The sequence below is a fragment of the Tachypleus tridentatus genome, chromosome 10 (genome assembly GCF_004210375.1).
Source record: "Tachypleus tridentatus isolate NWPU-2018 chromosome 10, ASM421037v1, whole genome shotgun sequence".
Taxonomy (NCBI): domain Eukaryota; kingdom Metazoa; phylum Arthropoda; class Merostomata; order Xiphosura; family Limulidae; genus Tachypleus; species Tachypleus tridentatus.
Genome location: NC_134834.1, coordinates 176449819 through 176471350, shown reverse-complemented (window position 1 = coordinate 176471350; position 21532 = coordinate 176449819). Strand labels below are relative to the sequence as shown.

Sequence of the window (21532 nt, the reverse complement as noted above, 5' to 3'; positions counted from 1 at the left end):
CATGGATAATCGAGTCATCATTCACCAGATATAGCAACTAGGTGTTTGATTATATATATGCAAAAACGGCTCGTTTGGGTTGAGAAAATATTTTACATAGAAGAGCGAACAACGTTTCGACCTTCTTCGGACATCGTTAATGATGCAAATTGAAAGGTTTCAAAACACACATCAAAGGATACTGTAAGTGAATTATTAACACCAAAACACACTATCACAACTGCAAAATTAATAAACTTCTTACCTGAATTGGAAAAGTATTTCTAATGTTTTGTTTCATAACACTTTATTATCACAGTGTTATCGTTCGTGGTCTATAAATCATTGATACATATTTCAAACATCAAAACTGTTTATTATGATCATTTCACAAGCTATACTACAGACTTCCAACTATCCAATATATGTAACACCTATGTAAATAACAAGTAGGTAATGGTTGATTATTGAGGTATAATCCATCTGTAAATCAGGCCACTATAATCCCAATGTAATTGCATTTTAGGTATAAAATGCACTGTAAAAATTTATTCTCAAGAAAGCAAGTATGGGTAATAACATTTTAATTAAAATAAAGTACAGAACAATGTTTTGACCGTCTTAAATCATTTTCACGTTAACAAAGAGTTTGCAGTTGACCGTGTCAGGCACAGTCTTAGGGACGAGAGTGTAAACGGGTACAGGACTGTAGGGGGCATTGCAACTAGATGTTAGGTTATTAATTAGTATGTATGTAAGCCATAAATTTAGATGCATATTCATTTGCCTCAGTATAAATGAAAATAGGAAAGAATAAATTCCTGATACATAAAGGTGACTTGACTGCCTGATTAGTAGAATCTGTTTGTTTATGAATTATCTGCAAAGCTACACAAGGGCTATCTGTGCTACCCATCCCTAATTTAGAGATGCCTAGAGGGAAGGCAGCTAGTTATCACCACCCACTGCTATATCATAAGCTACTCTTTTACCAACATTTTATGGGATTGACCATATATTATAATGCTTCCATAGCTGAAGGGGCAAGTATGTTTGGTGTGACAGGGTTTTGAACCCATGGCCCTCAGATTATGAGTCAAGCACCCTAACCACCTGGCCATGCCGGGCAGGTTAGTACAGTGTAAAATGGCATGATACTTGTCCATTCCCATTACACTAAGAAATGGAGTTTTGACCATAGAGTACATTGAAAACACTAAAATTGTGCTAAGAATACTGATTTTACTGTTACCCTGGAAGCATATATAGTGGCTTAAATTGTACTCTAAATGCCTAAATATAACAACCCTTAAAATTTCCACAAATCCAACTGTAAAAAGCTGGCTGAACAGAATACATACTGATAAATACAAGGATATGTTATCACACCAAACAAGTGATAAAAGTTACAACTCTAACTTTTTCATATAATGTGGATAATTTTTTATCTCAAAACACTACTTTTCATATTAAATTATTTCACATCAATTAATCGTTTTGTTTTTTTAATTCTGAAAATTATTCTCATGAACACACTAACCGTGTTGTGCATGTATGTGTGAAATTTCTGTGAAACATTACTGATGAATTGTTTCTTCATAGCTTATCAAATCTTACACATTTAGATTAACATCACACTCAAATCACTACTTAATCTTGTAGTGTTTTCTACATATAAATCACTCATTTATTTTGAAGTTACTATTAGTTTTAAATTATTTCTTATGTACTACACAATCTTGTGGGTTGTTTTTCTCTTCAGTACCTATCTTTCATGCTTTGTAAGATTGATGAAAGTTCTAATTTGTATGCCACACACATGTGAATATACATGGTTTATTTCCACTCTGAGTAATCTTATATCAGTTTTAATATTAAGAGTTTAGAGTTGTTAATGACAATACTTTCATTCAGTTATTTTGTTTCAGCCTCTCCTGCATCCAATGATGCTTTTTTAACCTACTCACAGTAGAAATGATTTACCAAACACTACAAAAGCCCATCTGATGCAGAAAGTTGCATCTATTTTTAACTGAAAATACTGTAAACAGAACTTCTCCACAATATCATCTGATGTATTTAACTATTATTCCTCAGTACTTTACTTCTAACTACAAATCTGTGACTTCTCTCCTTTATTTGCCTCCTGGTAACTCATTGCCACATGTTACGTATTAGTAAAATGGTAAATGTGAAACAGTATCCTTCATCCCTGAGACCTGATGGTGTTTGCATAGGAATCTTTAAGTGTTCCAAAACAACAGACAGGAAACATACTTTCATGACAGCTGCTGACATGTATTTCTGGATCACAAATTAAAAGGTGTATGCAAATAATTTTAGTCATTGTAGGAAACAAAAGGTTTCATGTTTTTACAACACATATACAAAATTATAAGGTTTAAACTTAAATGTGGCTTATTTGATGCCTTTTCAAATTTGAAGTCTGTGAAAATTTCTTTCCACAAACATCACAACTGTAAGGTTTCTCCCCAGTATGCATTCTGTAATGTCTTTTAAGGTTATTATTGGTTCCAAACTCTTTTCCACAAACAAAACAATTGTATGGCTTCTCCCCTGTGTGTACTCTCTGATGAATTTTCAGGTTACTATAATTACTAAATTTCTTTTGACATACTATACAAGTGATTGCTTTTTCTCTTGCATGTATTCTCTCATGTATTTTTAGGTCCTTATATTCTTCACACTGTTTACCACACACAATACATCTATATTGTTTTTCCTCACTGTGCAGCCTTTTGTGTTTCTTAAGTGAACTATTACTTATAAATTTCTTACCACAAACATCACAAGTGTAAGGCTTGTCACCAGTGTGAATTCTCTGATGTATCTTCAAGCTGTTTTTACTTCCAATCTCTTTTCCACACACTTCACAATTGTATGGTTTCTCCCCTGAGTGTACTCTCTGATGTATTTTTAGATTACTACTGCTTCTAAATTCTTTTCCACACACGACACAGCTGTATGGTTTCTCCCCAGTGTGTATCCTTTCGTGTATTTTTAGATCGCTGTTTCTTGCATACTGGTTTCCACATACAACACAACTGTACTGTTTTTCTCCAGTGTGTATTCTCTCATGTTTCTTTAGTGAACTACTACTTCTAAATTCTTTGCCACACACAACACAACTATATGGTTTCTCTCCAGTGTGTATCCTCTGATGAATTTTTAAGTTGCTACTTGTTCTAAATTCTTTACCACACATTTCACAACTGTATGGTTTTTCCCCAGTGTGTATCCACTGATGTCTTTTCAGGAAGTTTTTACAGTAAAATTTTTTACCACACAGTATACAACTGAACGGTTTCTCCCCAGTGTGTATCCTCTGATGTATTTTTAAATGACTGTTTGTTCCAAATTCTTTGCCACACACTACACAACTGTATGGTTTCTCTCCTGTGTGTGTCCTCTGATGTATTTTTAGATGACTAGTTGTCCCAAATTCTTTGCCACACATTAAACAATTGTATGGTTTCTCCCCTGTGTGTGTCCTCTCATGTTTTTGTAGTACACTTTTTCTACTAAATTCTTTACCACAGAAAACACAACAAAACCTTTTAGTCCTTTCATGGAGAATGCAATGTTGCTTCATGTTATTCCCCACTGAAAGTGTTTTGCTTATACTGTCACTACTGTTCAGTTTCCAAAATCTGCTGTTTTCTGTTTTTGTAAAAAGAAACTCCTTTCCACAACCATTGTTTGCATAGGTCTTGGGATCTATAATAAGAAGAAAAAAAAATTGGTGAAGAAAGAAAGTTATTAATAAGTTCATTATATATGAATTTGATATCTTATAAATACAGCTTATAACAGAATAATCTACAAAAAACATTCATAATGACATTTAAAACACATATAATACTGTGCAAAAATGTTAGGAAAAAGTCAACAATTAGATTTCAGGCTACAATGGAAGGTGAATCACAGGGGTTTAGGAAAAAGTTAATATTCTGTGTGTCCCCCTTTTGCTTTAATAACTGCAGAAAGTCTTTCAGGTATTATTGCAACATATTTAATCAAAGTATCCATTGGGAATTTACTCCAAATGTTTCTAATACACTCACACAAAGTTTATTTGGATGTAATTTCTGATCTGTCAGATATCTGATCTATCAAATTCCAGATCTGCTCAACTCTTTTGAGACTGGGGCTCTGTGGGGGCTATTACATCATTTGAATAACTCCAGCAGCTTCTTTCTTAGCTAAGTAATTTCTGCAAAGATTGGATGAGTGTTTAAAGTCATTATCTTCTTAGCAGTAGAATCCTTTACCAATAATATGCAAACCACTAGGTATACCATGATGGATTGGTAACTGATGGTACTTGAGCTGGCCCATTATTCTATTTTGCACATATCATTTGTTCCCTAAGTAGAAAAACACCCCCAGACCATCACACTTTTTTTCCATGCTTCATGATAGATGCTGTACATTTAAGTAAGTATCTTTCACCTGTCTTCTGCTGGCTGTACATCCTACACTTTAAACCAAATATTTCAAACTTGAACTCATCCATCCACAACACCCTTTTCCAATCATCAACAGTCCAGCTTTTATACATTTTAACAAAGTTCAATCTCTCTAAAATATTTGGAGATTGAAGTAAAGGTTTTTTTGTTTTTTTTTTATGCTACATGGTCAAATATTTCATTCTTGTCAAGTTTTCTTGCTACTGTAGATCTGGAAACTTTTCTGTCATTTGATTTATGGTTGTTTATCTCATGTTTGATATCAGTGGTAGTCTTCCTGCTATCCTGAAGGCTGCAAAAGCAAAGATATTTAACATCAGTGTCATTGAGTGTAGGTGTTCTGCTTCTTCCTTTTCTACTTTCAAATTTACCTATCTCAGTCTCACAATTTAGAGCATGCTGGGGGAGTCTGCAGCATAAAGCTTCTGTGCAAACTCTTTGCTCTATTGATAATTCTCTCTGCTTTTTTTGGGCTGTGACATAAGAACAAAAGATAATATATAGTGTTATATACTGTTTTTATCAATGTTTATTTATAAAGTGCTATTACATTAATTTATTCAAGCACATACCAGTACTATATGCTAATTCCTTACTAGCCTTTTCTATATAATTAAGACACTGCATGGAGTACCATGACATTTATTACAGACACCAAATTTAATGAGAATTTTCATTAACTCAGAACCATTATGAAATGCTCTTGGTACAAGTATATGTGAATTTTAAAGCATGATAATTATTCTTACCCTGTCTCATTCAGTTATCAACAGGAATCAGTGAAGCATTATCATAGCATTGAAATTTACATTTTGTAAAGGCACGGAAAAATTAATTCCATAAAATGGAAAGAATTACAAAAATATTCTCTTGTCCCAATACTTTAGCACAGTACGGTTTATATAAGTTAAACAATATAAATGTCTGAAATGTAATGATATTGATGTCATCTACAGAAATGTTTCTTTCAGATACAATCTACATTCCTATTATAATATACAACTATGAAGTTCTTATAAGACAGGGAAAATGATGTTAAAAACAAAACTAAAAGGATAGTTCTTTTATGAAGTAAATGGTATACCAACTCATAAAGGAAGATTTTGCTTAGTAAAAGTGAATGATACCATACTATAAACAGAATACACTATATACACTGGCTGTCACATTTAACTAATATTTCTGTTAAAACAATTTAACACCCCACCTCAAAGGCAAATATTATAAAGTACTACAAATGTTTGGTTTTAAGAGATTTTCACTGTATAACAATTTAGTGTTCTTGGTCAAAAGTATCACTAACATGTGTCTGAAAAAATAACTCATCTAACTGTTCATTAGTGCCTTGCAAGTGATATCTTCGTATTAGTGTAACTGAAAAAACAAACAAACAATGAATGTACCTAAAGAACTTGCATCTAATTATGACACAGGTTGTTCACATGAACACTGTTGTACATTCAAATCTAAATCACACTAATATTCATTGTTTGTACATAAAATATATATCAGAGTTGTCAATTTAATGCCTGTTAAAAATAAATTAATTCATGAAGTTCTAATCAGAAGTTGAGATTTAAATTTGTTTTCCTAGTTTACTTGTTGAAATTAACTCCTAGTACTAGTTTTTCACTACTAATCAGAACATCACACCTAAATAAAAAGTACGCTATTTACCACATTACAACTATGTTACATGTGACAATGATTAGTTTTTCACCACTAATCAGAATTTTGCACCTGAACAAAAATTACCACATCCACCATATTACAACCAAGTTACATGTGTCAGTGATTGGTTTTTCACCACCAATCAGAATGTAAGAAAATGATATTATTCCTTCAGCACTCTAAAAAACTGTAAAAACAATGTTATAATTATAGAATACCAGGGATCCAGTAAGTTATTAACCAAGATGTTCATTGATATCATAGATGGTTATTGTACAGCACATGGTAATAAATATAAAGATGAAATTCCTAATTAATACCAATAGATGTAGTTAGTGATAAATTTTAGAAAAACAATACAAGGAATTGGTATTACTAAAGGGGTCACAATACCAGATGTATTGTAATTAAGTTACTGTTTTTCCTACTGATGCTTTTTTAAATGTTTTCAGTAAGAAATACTTTACTATGCACAATACATAAATAGTTTATTTGTCAATGTTATAAACTTATAATAAAGTAGTATCATGATGTATGCCACTTAAAGTTTCAAACCTAATTCAAAATTTTAGTAAAACACTGGATGAAAGTTTTGATAATTTCTCTTTTTAACTTCAACATTTCTCTGTAAGGTAACAACACAAATACAATTTACATTTAATAAGAATAACTGAAAAATAAACATTTACAATGAAAAATTTTCACTAAGAGAGTTGAGCAATTAGTGCCATTTTCTAATTTATTAAATTAGCAGCAGCATTAATTTACTACATTTGTTTAATTGACTAATACAATGTTCCCATAACTATGGTACTCAGAAAAGTAACAACAGGTGTTGCTACATAGTTGCCTTCCCTCTAGTCAGTAGTTAAAAATATCAGACATCCTTAGTAGCTTTACTCTTCACCCCATGTTACCAAAGTTGAATAAACTTGAAGTAAAAAAAAAAAAACACTTATAAAGCTAAAATTGGGCAGACCACAAATAGCTCATTATGTAGCTTAGTGTTTAATAACAAACATAACAGAAATATTTTTCACATTGCACAACACAGTAAAACTATTTCTACTCAAGGAGGGGTAACCATGTATTTTATTGGTTTAAACTTCCAGAATACCTTTTGATTGCAAGCAAAGTTAGCAAACAGACTTTACTTTTAAATTAGGCATTAGTTTATTCCATCAAAACCATATTACTTTGCCTTAATCTTGATATATGTATATACACATATGTATGTGTGACATTATACTGAAGGATAAGAAAGTGAAGTACAGGTGGTGTTGTAAGAGGCAGAGTTATCAACACAGAATCTTTACAAAGATCCACCAGAATTTTAAATCACACAGTAGAAGAACAAATAAAAATTCTGTTCTCACTGAACCCACCAGCTGTGGTGTTCTACTACAAGACCTACACTGTCATAAGTTTAAGAATTTGAGAAAGCCATAGAAACATCAGGGTTCTGTGGACACTGTACCCAAATACTAGTATTGAGAAAATGCCCACAAAATCCACTGAAGGCATGATGCATAGTCAGTTTACTCTAGACATAACTGGCTGTTGAATTAACTTTAAGGGAGCCATCCCAGAATCTTCTATCTACAGTAATTCAAGGCCAATATAATATGTTGCAGTGACCACTCAACTTACAGGATTATCTCCTTCATAGGCCAACATACATGACAAATACATGAGTAGATGGTTGGATCCCAAAGGTGGCAAGCTATATACAATTAGCAATCTTTAAGAAGTCCCACACCTCATACATAGATTCACTTTGAAAAGTCCTTTTACAGATGAATTCTCTTCATCTTGCACCCAGATAACAGGTGTATACTAACTGGAAGAAAATTTTGGATCAGACTTAATCTATCTTGAAACAGTAATGTTGTGCATTTGGTTGTGGAAGTACAGAGAGGACAGAAACAGATAGGCACTGCTAGGCATACTGGCCTACACAATCCAAACAATGGTGTTATCAATGCCACAAAATTATCAGGATTGCATTCTATAACCCTTTGTACTGCCATATGTTGGTGCAATTAGTTCTGACTTAACCCTAACGAATGATAAGCTACAAGTCCCCAAGCTAAACTAGTTCATATAATTATTAAATAAATAATTAATAAATAAATAAGGACAAGTTTCCTCAACAATATCCATCTCATCAAGTATATAAGGGAATGTTCTAAAGGAACATGCTACCTTCCATCAATTTCAGGCACTAGTTTTCATGGAAACAGCTCTTTCAGAAGAGTGATTAAACACATCTCAGGACACTTTCAATACTATTCTTATGCAAGTAACACCAGTATCAGGGTGCCCACATTATTCATGACAACCATATTATATAGTGAAGGGAAATGCTATGAACATCAAGGATACACCTTTACCTTTTGGTCACTTATGAAAAAAAGAATAATGACGAACCATAGATCACATGACGGATCTTCATATGGCAGATTTGTAAAAATATGAACCAAATACCAATTAATACTATAACAGTAATATTGTCTTGTAATAACTAAAATGCAAAAGTTATGTTCTAGATGTTTGATATATATAAGGAACAAATGATTATTATTCTTTTGCATCCAGTTTAATCCTAATTTTGTAGGTATTTTATATCTAGTAGTGTTATAACATGTTATTATGTTTAATCACACTTTACAGATATCACAACTTATGTTCTCTGATACAGAGTATGGCTTGTTTCCACTGTCAACAGTTTATTGATTCTTTTTCTTGGGTGAAGATAGTGTTCCAATTTACCAAATATTTTAATTTTCACAACCTTAGGTCTTTAAAATTTGTATATGCAATATAATTCAAACAATTAGATAAAGTTTTCTTAAAAGACATAGTTAGGAGTTTTTGTTACAGCACCTAACAAAATAATAAGCATACAGATCAAACACTGATCTATGATGCAGTTGGTGTTCTCCGATTTTAACACTAAAAATATTTTTAACAAACAATTCTGCAACAGAATAAATTTGTACTTACCACACGTACCTGTCAATCCACAATCATTCTGTAGTAATCCATCCTTAATGACATTTTCTTCTTTCACACTCATGATTTCATCTTTTAAGTTATTTATGTCATCATTATCACTCTCACTGAACTCAGAAATAACCTCATCTTGCAAGCCACCAGGTTGCTCAGGTGCCATTCTGACAAATGTATTCTGAAATGCAAATACCATATTCACCATACTCTGTACATAATATTGTTTTTTGAATTTCATTTGTCCTAGAAACTTCTCATTCACCTACAAAGTTATAAGCACACAGCAGTGAAGCAATTTGAATATTAGTATCTTAGAATGGCTGGTGTTGGTATTAACACTTTTAGTGATAAGCAGAAAACAATGTTTCGATATTCCTAGGTCACCTTCAGGTTAACAAAAGGTTAAATACTTATGTTTACCACGGAATAAAAATCCAATGTTAAAAACCTGATATGCCAAGTACTTATTACAAGTAAATTTAACATTCATAATGCTTGCATTTTCACATTCTGGTATTACAAACATGATACAAGTATCAACACACCTAGGAGACATAATACTGTCACAGTTCAAAAATATATATTTAAAAAAAAAGAAAAAATGTATTGCAAGGGTAGTCTTATGATACAATTAATTACTACACATAATTCATAAAAAAATAACAAAGCATCTGTGTTTCAAGCTTCATGACTTAAGATATAATTTCTTATCCTTTCACCTTGACTAACTGAAAATTGACACATGAACCACTTTGCAGAGGTTCTGTCATGTGACATGAAATCCTTAGCTAATCCTCATTTGTCTCATTGGAAATAATTCAACAGCATCAAAAGATTTTGGTATAGTGGTGAATAAATCACCCAAGGCATTGAGACAGTGATCTTTTGATAATAATAAAGTTGATACAATTTTCCTGATATAGATATACTGATTACAAATCAAAAAGGTATTTCTATATTTATACATACCCAAACCACTAGTTAGGCCTACTTGAAATACTGTGCACAACTTTGGTCTTCTTATCTAAGATACGACACTAACTTACTGGAAAGGGCTCATTGAAGGGCTACTAGAATGATTCCAAAGTCAGCAGGGATAGGTTAAAAATTCCTATTTTATCTTCAGAAAAGAAGGGTAACCATTGGATTCTTTCTACTGGACTCTGATGATAACAAAATGAGTCTACAAGTCTAAGATTTAGAAAAAGACTTGCAAGGCTCAAGTTAAGATAATTTTATTTTTCTTACAGGGTGAATGTCTTGTGGAATGAGTTGCCATTAGCAGTAGTAGAGACTATGACTTTGGTACCAAATATCCAGTGTAACATACTTCTTAGACTAAACTTCTTTAAAGAACAATTACTTTTTTACTCATTTCAACTAGAGTACAGTGCATTATATAGCCATAACTCATAACAGAATGAGCACATGGGCTTCAGTGAATGTCAACCATAAAAATTAACTGTACTCAGACTTACTTGTTAAACACAGTACTGACTGACATCTATTAAAGACATAATTTATAGTGGAGAAGTTGATTTTTTATTAATAACTTAATTATTTGGGTGAATTAGACTACTTTCCACTTGTGTACAATTTAATTTCTAATAATCAATGCTGTAAAACAATATTAAATGATTAAACAATAACTTAATGAAAAAAAATTGTTATAATTAAAAGTTTACTAACTGTTTGACGAAGGAAGCCACAGTAAGTTAACCCCTCCCTAATATTTAATACCTCTGGTAGTTAACCATTTGATACTCTTAAAGTGGCTCATGAATATTCTAACAAGCATCTTTAAAAGTATTATTTGTAACTAGATATATGCTTTGTTAATACTTGACATAAAACAGTAAATGTGAGATTTATAAGTTTTAGTACTTATGTATTTGAAGAGCTTATAGTCAGGCTACTTGCTTGTTTGTATAATGTAGACATCATATAATAAAACAGATCTACAAGGATAAAACTGCCATTGGTAACAAACACACTTTACCTTGTATCATGTGACGTACACAGACATTTTTTTCATATACCTAGTGTTAAAGTTGTAAAAATAAAATTACTGCAAGTTCTTATGTTTAAAGTTTAGTATTCCATCAATTCCTCTCATGGTGGAATTGGAACAGCAGTCTTTACTCTCATAAGACATAACTTGTTTGTTTGTAGTTGAGCACAAAGCTACACAATGATGTTGTGGTGTAAGTAGAATACCCTATCATGTTAAAGTTGGATAACAATGGCCACCCAACAAACAACCAAGAGATCTGTAACAAGATGAAATGATAAGATGTGAAACTTACACCTAACCCCACGGTGAATGCACCTAAGATAGCATCATGAAGGGTGAAGAATAGAAAAATGGCCCAAATGTGGGTGATAAACAACAAAAATGTAAAATTGGAAAGAACCAAGAAGTGATTGAGGTGGGACAGATTAATCACACAGCTCCAATCAGCATTGAAAATACATGACTAATGGGAAAATCCATACAGGTAGGACAGGTAAACGATGGTAAAGTGCCATACAGGGAACAAAAAAAGGCTCTGAATGAGATAAACAAGCAACAAGAAAAAGAAAAATCAGATGGAACATCACAGATACCCTACATTATGTTCAATTCTAGAGCAGTATAACAAATTATTTGTCCAAAGTCAGCAGACCATATTCAAAATGTGCAGGTCCCCAAACTCAAGGCCAAACAAAGGTCAACTCATATAAACAATCTTTTGATGTCTAGTAACATCACCTGTAGCTTGAAATTTACTGATGTAATTTATATGTTTAAAAGTGGAAGCATAAACTTTGGGTAAAACCAAAAAATGAGAAAAACAATAAAGTGGTTATTTATAATTACAAAAGTGAAGTATATGAAAAAATACAGAGAGAAAAATATTTCAAGTTCGTGTGAAATTTTTTGAAAAATGCTTAAAGGCAACACAAACAAAAAACATCATGATAATAGAACTCTCAAACAAAAAATGTTTTTTGTATAATCAAGTAGAGCGAGCCACATGCACATGTCAATCATGGGGTATGTGGGAGTTCAAGGCTTGAGGTATGGAAAAAAAAAATTGCACATAAAGGCAGCACTGAACAAAAATAGTTCTGTCCGTGAAGGAGGTAAATTACCATATCAGAAATATTGCTGAAATGTTAAGTTTAAATTTCTTATATTACTGTTTGTTTGTTCACGGTTGAAAAATATTTGATGTTGACAGCAATGAGTTAAGATTATATTACATTCAAATAAAAATTAAAGGAATTAATTACAACAATAACAATGACTAAATGTTATCTCAAAACTGTATAGCAGTTTTCTCTAAGAAGAAAAGTAGAATAAACGCTTAAAAAAAACTACCTCAATTTTTTCTTTCACTTCACCATAGTTCTCCTCTTGCTTCATTTTCACTCCACCACATTCAAGAACAGAATGTCTTTCTACAAAACTAGCTTCTCCTGTTTCAATAGATGAAAACTGTATATATTTTTGTCTGTGACAAGATATTCATATTTCAGTGCATCACCTTGAAAATCCTCACTATCTTCTGTTACACAGTCCTTATTTTTATAAACCAAGTGAAAGTACACCATTCAAAACTAATTAGAATTTGAATTCTCAGAAAGAAAAATGGTAGTTAAAATCTGTAAATGTTGATCTTTCATAAGTTAATGTTGAAAAACAATTAGGAAATATTTACTAGTACAGAATAATAAATCAATGTGTTCATTTATACGGTATCCAGTTGTGAACTAGCATAACCATATACCAAGATCTACAAGGTGATTTTGATGTAGAAGTTACAGAGTTTAAACTAAAGTACTGTTATTATAAAGACTATAAACCTCATTTCTTCAAATCATGTCATGGCTGTTAGTCACAAAGTACAAAAAATACTTTATTATGACTAGTACATGTGTGCATGGAGATTTGTCAAGGATTGCAGATATTACTCAAAACAGAGAAATCTAAAAATGTACAATATATATGGCATACCCGATTATCTGTCACAAACGAACAGTAACATCCGTGATGATGAGAAACCCACTTGAAGTAAAAATGTATCTCAAGACAGGTGGTATGCATATTAACTCTTACTAATAAACCAGAGAACAACATTTTGACCTTCTTAAGTTAACCTGAAGACAGCCTAAGAAAGTCAAAACATTGTTCTCTGTTTTACTGGAATAGTAACATCTCATAATACTTACTCCATGTGCAAAACATTTCCTCACATACTAGATTTTACACATTCTTCAAGAAGAAAAAATGCACATTGTGTAAAATTTAATAATATAAATAATATGAAACCATCACTTAATAATGTCACTAAATGTGCATTCTTCTTTAATGTTTTTAAATGTATAACCCATGTAACCTTGAATAATTTTCTAGCTACAAATATAAAAATTATATATCTGCTGTCAATGAATACATTTCACAATGTAATAAACCAACGAGAAACAAACATTTTCATATCACTAAAGGACACTTTATAAATCCCATCTGTGTTATGCTACATTATTACTTTTTCTAACAAAGCTAATCTGTAAACTGACTTTGTCATTTCACACTTTTATAAAGTACACTTGCTATATTTTGTTAGAATAAATGGCTTTTTTCTTCATGAAGACATGAATTTACAGTGAATAATGTGGTTATAGCTCAAAAAGACACTTATAACAAAACAAGAACTATTTACATTATAAAAACATGTACTTACTACAAGGTAAGATGTTTATCTTTTCTTCTTCATCTTTTGGCAACTTGACATCCAACAAAGCATCCTGTTCCTCATCAGACAATGATTCAACTTTCATCTTCAATATTTCCATGATTTTATCAGTGTGTTACTCAGGTTTACATGCCTACAAAAAAAAAAAAAATTATCAAAAACTATTAGAGATATTGATCTAATCTTTGGAAATTTTTCATTATATGGGTAGATGAGCACATGTGAAATATTTCAAGGCATTCTGAGGGGGTCACCTGGAAAAGTTTCCAATATCTGGATGATTTGACATGGAATGACCCATTGTTGACAGAAAAGGTACACAAGAAACAGGAATGCAAGCAAAGTATATTCAATTAACTAGTTATTAATAATAGCAGGTTTAATTTTAGTTTTACTCTATGCAGGTAGCTTGCTCTCATTATAAGTTTTATTCATTTCTATCATATTTTAAATAAAAATTATCAATATTTAATTTTGAGCTTTTATGAAATTCAGATAATAATTTCCAAGCCCTAAACCACTTTCAACAGGTCACCCATTACAACAAGCCAACTATACCAGACTGCTCTATGAGCAACAGTCATGGCTCATCAGGTGAAACAAGCAAGCACTTCCACATTACTAAATTTAAACACTTAGATTAAAAACTTCTTTTTACCATTAATTATGTTGTGATCACAACAACCTAAGTGTGTAATAAAATATTAATTGTTGCTAAAGCCTCAACCACCATTCATTATTTCAACATAAGAAAACAACAAGTTCAAACAAAGACAAATGAGTATGCAGAACAACCTATTGCCATGCAAACAGGAGATTGGTTAAGCAAGATGCAGATTACCTAACAAGGTGAGAAATAAGCTCCATTAAGACAAGCAGCTGCAAGATGCAACATAAGTTAGTTTCAGTTTCTTGAAAATTAAGTCAGATACTATGGATACTTCATCTGTCAAAAGAGGTCACCTACTACAATGGTCTCAAGGTTTTAGAGTGGTTTCTCATGTGCATACTGTGATTGTTCAAGGTACTAATTTTTCTCTAATTGTAGAAGAACTACATGCAATATAATATAGGCATTTTGGACAGAATAAAAAACAAGACAAAAACCAATTCACCAACTATACATGAAAATTTAATTCAACCTTAAAATATCATCTAACCCAAACAACAATGTCAAGCAGTTTCTTCTATTGTAAGAGAGTTGCATTACGACTATCTGTTTAGTTATTTTCTTAAAAATCTATATCAGAATAACATTAAATACATCGTTTCTTTTACACAGAATACCTGCTGTAGCACTGGGCATGAAGACTGAAACAAAAACCTCATCAGTATAAGCAAGTAATTTTTACAGAGGAAAAGCATATTTATCATCTCTCTCTTTTTTTTGTGTTTTTTCTGTGTGAAACGTGAAATTGGTAAATTGTTAGATATAAGCTTGATCAAATAAACCATATTTAAACATTTTCAACATTTACTTTTGGTTTAGTTAAAAATTGGTACACAAAATAGTTGTTTGGTGTAGAAATAATGCTGCTACATTACACTAGCCAATTCCAGTCTACAATATTTATTTAGTGTGTTTAATAACACTATTTTATAAGTTACTAAAAACATAAAAACTGGTTTCATAAAATACTTAGTTAGAATATATTTCAAATTATATTTTATGTTACATTACTTTGGTAACGATTACGAACTTTTTTCCTCCAAGAACACAAACGAGGAACGTTAAAATTATAATCTAATAATTTTCAGTCTTCACGCTCAATGTCAATATGCCATAACTACATCGTTTACGAACAGAGATAGACCCATTACGATACACGCAACTTTTACATTCCTTATACAAAACAGAATGTTAGCGTTCGACTAAAAAGGAAAGTGAAATTTTATTTGGTCACTATCTAGTTCTCACAGAAGATAAAACAATTATAAATAATGAAACATCATAAAACCTTGTAAACTGTCGTTGCACTACAACTTACCTACAACAGTGGACGCAATTTAAATTTAAAAACAGTAATAAATTAACAAATGGTTTGTAATTCTCTTCTTCAAACAAAAATTAATTTTCAACAAACGGAAAATTAATCACTTAATTAATAAATACACTCCAAACTCTCCACATATATCCATCAATCTGGGAATACAGGTGAAACGTATTATCGGTGTAATAGAAAGGAAAATTAAACACATTACTTACCTATAAATATTACATTTTTAAAACTGTTTCACTTGTTAGCATTGTCATTAAAATTTAGCATGTTTTCTTTTTTAATTTCTCGAGTTTCTCATTAACACTATTACATTCAAAATTCAAAACGACGCTAGGAATAAGCGTTTCACATTACCGGTGTAGCGCCAGTTTACATTTTTGATGACGAGAATGAAGTTCGCAGTACGGAGCACAAACTGGTCCGTAATTTTTTATCTTATTTTTCCATCTTTTTTTTTCTCATACATGTGATATAGTATAATGTTTGATTGTTATGAAGCACAAACTACACAATGGCTTTCTTTGCTATGCTCATCACGGGTATCAAAACCCGATTTTTAACGTCATAAGCCCACATATTTATTGCTAAGCCACTAGGGGTCTCAGCAAATTATGAATCAACTTGCAAATGTCAGTTTTTATTATAATCATTCGTACACTTTAATGACGAAGGTTTATTGTTGTTTTTTTATCGCGTAACTTATTTTATACTTTTCCTGTGGATTTGAATGTCATTGAACATGCGCAACTGAAGGTGCACTACTTTTCAAAGGAGAATAACAGATGGTAAAAACAATTTAAACCACGTTCAATGATTATAATACGTTTTTGAATAAACTGATGGATCATATTTGAAAATATATTCACCGTGGAATACCAAAATCCGCTATTTCACTTACCATGAGTAATGAAATCAGTATGTTCGAGCACGGTTGTAATATGAATAAATTATTCTGGATACTCGTTTTGATCAATAGTTGACAGATGAAACGAGATGACCTTCAACAGACGACGTAACATCACGTGGCCGTAAATCAACCAATAAAGAATTACGTCAATAATACACAACAGACGATACTTTTATTCATCTTCTGAAACATTGTTTTACTATTCCAGATGACAATTTGTTTGTTTTCTTGCAAATTTCGCGCAAAGCTACAAGAGTGCTGCCCATGCTAGCAGTCCTTAATTTAGCAGTGAAAAATTATCTTCGTCACTGCTATTCTTATTTTTGGGAACGAATATTCGTGGTGGGCAGAACACGGATAGTCCTCATTATGGCTTTGTGCTTAAATACAAACAACCATCTAAAGAATAGTGGGATTCACCATCACAAATAATGTCCCGACGGCTGAAAGGACGAGCATGCCTGATTGGATGTAGATTCGAACCTGCGACTCTCAGATTACGAATCGAATGTCCTAATCACATGGGCATGTGGCAATTTATTCCACATATTTATTATTACATTACAGAAACAAAACTGCTTCATTTAAGTGCGTGTCCGACTTTTTCAAATGTTAAACGTCTTGCTTTACCACTCTCAGAATTTAACACACAAAAAAAAACAAACAAACTGATGTATCAATTCAACAATTTATTTAATAATTGAAATACCGTAATCTAAGGGTCGCGGGTTCGAATCCCCGCCGCACCAAACATACTCGCCCTTTCAACTGTGGGGGCGTTATAATGTTACGCTCAATCCCACTATTCGTTGGTAAAAGAGTAGCCCAAGAGTTGATGGTAGGTGGTGATGACTAGCTGCCTTCCCTCTGGTCTAACACTGCTAAATTAGGGACGGCTAGCGCAGATAGCCCTCGAATAGGTTTGCGCGAAATTAAAAAACAACAACAAACAATTAAGAATACTTTAATTACATCACCCTTGACTTCTTTTTTCAAGAGAACAAGTGTTCATTTTTATTAACCGTATTCAAGTGAAACTTAAGTTGTACATTCTAGCTTTCCTTCAGGTAAAAACATTAATGTCTGTGCTGACTAATGCTGAATGCGATATATGCAAAAATACAAGCAAGCATTTTATGTCCCTAATACATAACTTAGTTAAAGTACCAGTGTTTGTTTATATTTTAAAATTGTCAGTTCATTCTGAATAATGATTCTAGTAATAACGAAACTGACCAGTTTCGCCAAAGGTATAAGATGGCAGGAGATATGGCATCACGTTTGTCAGCTATAAAATGAATACCGCTTTTTGTTGATGTTGTATGATAAAAAAGAAAATGCTCACAGTTGTTGAATTTGTCAAAAATTGCTGCTATTTTTTTTTTTTTTTTGTTTCTGAACTTTAACATTCAAGTAGACCACGCATAAATGAGATAATTAACGAGCTTCAACAGTCTAGGAAATATGAATGTGCATTTAATAATGACACGGAATGGGTACAACACTCTCAAATTAATAAACGTAAGAGTCTAACAGATTCTTTCACTTTACATAACGCTGTAACTAAAGAGTACCAAATTATCACTTACGCCAGTTGCTAATGTATCCACTAGCAACATTCTAACAGAATGTTCCACACCCTGTGAACACTATGTGGTGTGTTCTGCCTGAAAAAAAGAACCTACCTAGGCAAGGTAAGTTCCAGCAGAAAGTTATATTATCTCTACAGACAATAGTTCTAGATATTGCTGGTTCACACCCAGAAATACAGAGAGGTTATCAGCACATACTTATTGCCATTTATTATTTAACAAATTGGGCCAAGGTAAATTCCACAGCTGATGTACTGGAAGAGCACTGAACAGTACATTCATATGTATTTCTTCTGATGATTTAAATTGTACTGAACAGTGATTAATTAACAGTACAATTTAAATCATCAGAACAAATACATATGAATAATTTCAGCATCTTGTTAATCCCTGAGTTGTGTTAAGTGTAAGGTGAGGTGAAGAAGTTCTGTTCACTTGATAACTCCAAATTTGATGATTTATCACATGCCTTTCAAGTTTATCCAGTCAAACTGACTGGGATGAGAATTTATCACAGGTCATAATAAGAGAGATCTACAGAAAATTCATTTAACAAGCTTATGTTTGGGTAGGAAATTCTATTTTCTGTTGACATGATATATGATTCTCACCATAAGGAAACATTTCACAATATTATAAAGAAATCTGTGAAAAGGCTAAGATCTACAATTAATGTGTACACGTTTGACAACAATTAGGAAGAGCGACTCGAAGACTGTAAGGAAATGGATATACCAGAGCGGAGATTGGGTATGTTTATGGTATGTTCCGGCTGCACAAAAGCAACGCGGATGTAGCTGAGTTGGTCTGTATGTTGTGCTATGATAGACTGACCTAATGATGTATAAAGAATAGTACAAAAACACGATAATAAGCTGTATCTAAATGTCACAAACAAACCTTTCACACACTAGCTTGATAAGGAGCTTGAGTTTGATATCAGAGAAGGACAAGGATACTGTATCAAGTCATATTGATTAATATGACCAGAGGGAAATAACTGAAAGTATTATATGTTTGCCTCTTATGAAGAAAATGAGAAATTACTGGAGTTAGAGGTAAAACACAACTCTAACTGTTGGCCTGACCACTAATATCATTTATTACTAGTTAAGACGGGAATTTTGTCATCTCACTAATAACTAAAAGGGCTTTGAGGCACTTAATTTCAAATCCAGTGGGTCTTGATAAAATACACAATGAATGGATTAAATTGTACAATAAGCCCTTGTTTACTGAGTAGACCAGTCACTGATTAGCATTATTATAAGCTGAAAGAAAGTGAAATTCCTTTATTTCTAAGTTACTGTTTGTTTTTGTTTGTTTGTTTTTTGAATTTCGCGCAAAGCTACTCGAGGGCTATCTGCGCTAGCTGTCCTAATTTAGCAGTGTAAGACTAAAGGGAAGGTAACTAGTCATCACTACACACCACCAACTTTTTGGCTCCTCTTACCAAGGAATAGTGGGATTGATCTAACATTATAACGCCCCCATGGCTGAAAATGCGAGCATGTTTGGTGTGACGGGGATGCGATCCCGCGATCCTCAGATTACGAGTCGCACGCCTTAACCTACCTGGCCATACCGGGCCTATTAGTGGGTACAAAATTATAAAAGTATGTTGTATAGCAACATAAAGAAACTGCAGTACAGTGGCGGCGCCAGGATATTTTCGTTGGGGGAGCTGAGGTAAACTGTGGAGAGGCTTTCCAAAATGCCATCAATATGAGGTATAGATGGTAAATTTTAATAGTGTAAATACCAAGATACATTTCAGAAAGGTGTGCTATTTTGAACTGCGTTTTCAATGCAGTTTTCGTTGGAAACTCATACTCTGATTAATAATTCACTATTAGAAATTAGAAATTATCTGTGTATGAAAATATGTGTATATGTAAAAGAGAAAGCTCACCTAAATTCCACCCAAGGTAATACATAATAATAAATTTGTTTGTTTTGGAATTTCGCACAAAGCTACTCGAGGACTATCTGTGCTAGCCGTCCCTAATTTAGCAGTGTAAGACTAGAGGGAAGGCAGATGGTCATCACCACCCATCGCCAACTCTTGAGCTACTCTTTTACCAACGAATAGTGGGATTGACCGTCACATTATAACGCCCCCACGGCTGAAAGGGCGAGCATGTTTGGCGCGACGGGGACATAATAAAAAAGATATTCAAGATTAGCTTAGATTGAACATTTAATATACCATAAAGAGTAAAGCTACAAATCAAAAGAAATATAACATAAAGACATAATTTAATAGCAGAAACGAATTATCCCATGTGAAGTTAATACACTCTGAGAAAAAGTAAGGTCACTATCAGGCTAACTATCTTTCATCATGTTGTGTTTATAGTCAATATTACTTCAAAACAATGCGCCTGTTCTGGTGATTGGCAGCAAATGTGTCTATAACAGTATCAATATCGAGTTGTTTTGCCCTCCTGGAGTTTACTGATAAGACAGCAAGGTTGCTAGTGCGGTTATTATCACTGCTGTTGCACAAGTATGACTTGAGAAGCTTCAGACATGAGAACTTTTCTCACAGGCAGCTGAAGTGATAGACAGGGTCACAGCGATGCATACAGGTTTGTGGAGATCCATGAAGGCATCCTTGTATGGCTCCAGCATGGTTGCAAGCTCCAATGGTGTGGATACTTCCTGCCCCTTGTCTTTCTTGACGGCAATTAGCCGGTTCAACTGGTGGACCACCACTGCGAGGCCATCCTCTACCACACCATAGTTTGCTGCCATTCCTAAAAGTGCTTGCTTGTCCAGAAATGTGGAGTGTTTGGGGTTCAATCCAGTTGCACCCATCAGAACACTGCGGGCATCAGAAGAGAATATTCTATTCAGTTCGTTGAGCATCCTGTCTATGATGGCATAGAAGGTGTGTCTCCTGGCATCTGGTGTTGGTTCGTCTCTTTGGCCGGTACTAGATGTGATTATGAATTCGTCCAGGTGTTTGGGGCAGATCACTGTCCACCTTGATGCACTGTCTCAGTGCATATTCCCACTTTCTTACATATATACTCAGCAGACTCTTCCAAGTTTTTCCATGCTGCTTCAGTTCTCATTTCTGAGAGACCAGAGATGACATATTGTACTAGGTCCTTTGCAGAGGTCAGCTGCAGGTCAG

General features: G+C 33.0%; 1 protein-coding gene across 6 annotated transcripts; it reads right to left on the bottom strand.

Annotated features, from left to right (window-relative positions):
- Positions 1-334: 334 nt before the first annotated feature.
- LOC143230989 (uncharacterized) lies at positions 335-16906 on the bottom strand. 6 transcript variants are annotated; one of them, XM_076465395.1, is made up of 5 exons: positions 16790-16906; positions 13880-14024; positions 12517-12614; positions 9147-9330; positions 335-3717 (listed from the first exon to the last, which is right to left on the bottom strand). In XM_076465395.1, exons 2-5 carry the CDS (start codon positions 13989-13991, stop codon positions 2387-2389), a joined length of 1725 nt encoding a protein of 574 aa, XP_076321510.1. In that variant the 5' UTR covers positions 13992-14024; positions 16790-16906; the 3' UTR covers positions 335-2386. The 6 variants fall into 6 exon arrangements, with proteins under 6 accessions (XP_076321510.1, XP_076321515.1, XP_076321513.1 ...); XM_076465400.1 differs by having other exon boundaries at positions 9156-9330; XM_076465398.1 differs by lacking the exon at positions 16790-16906 and adding an exon at positions 16246-16458.
- Positions 16907-21532: the final 4626 nt, after the last annotated feature.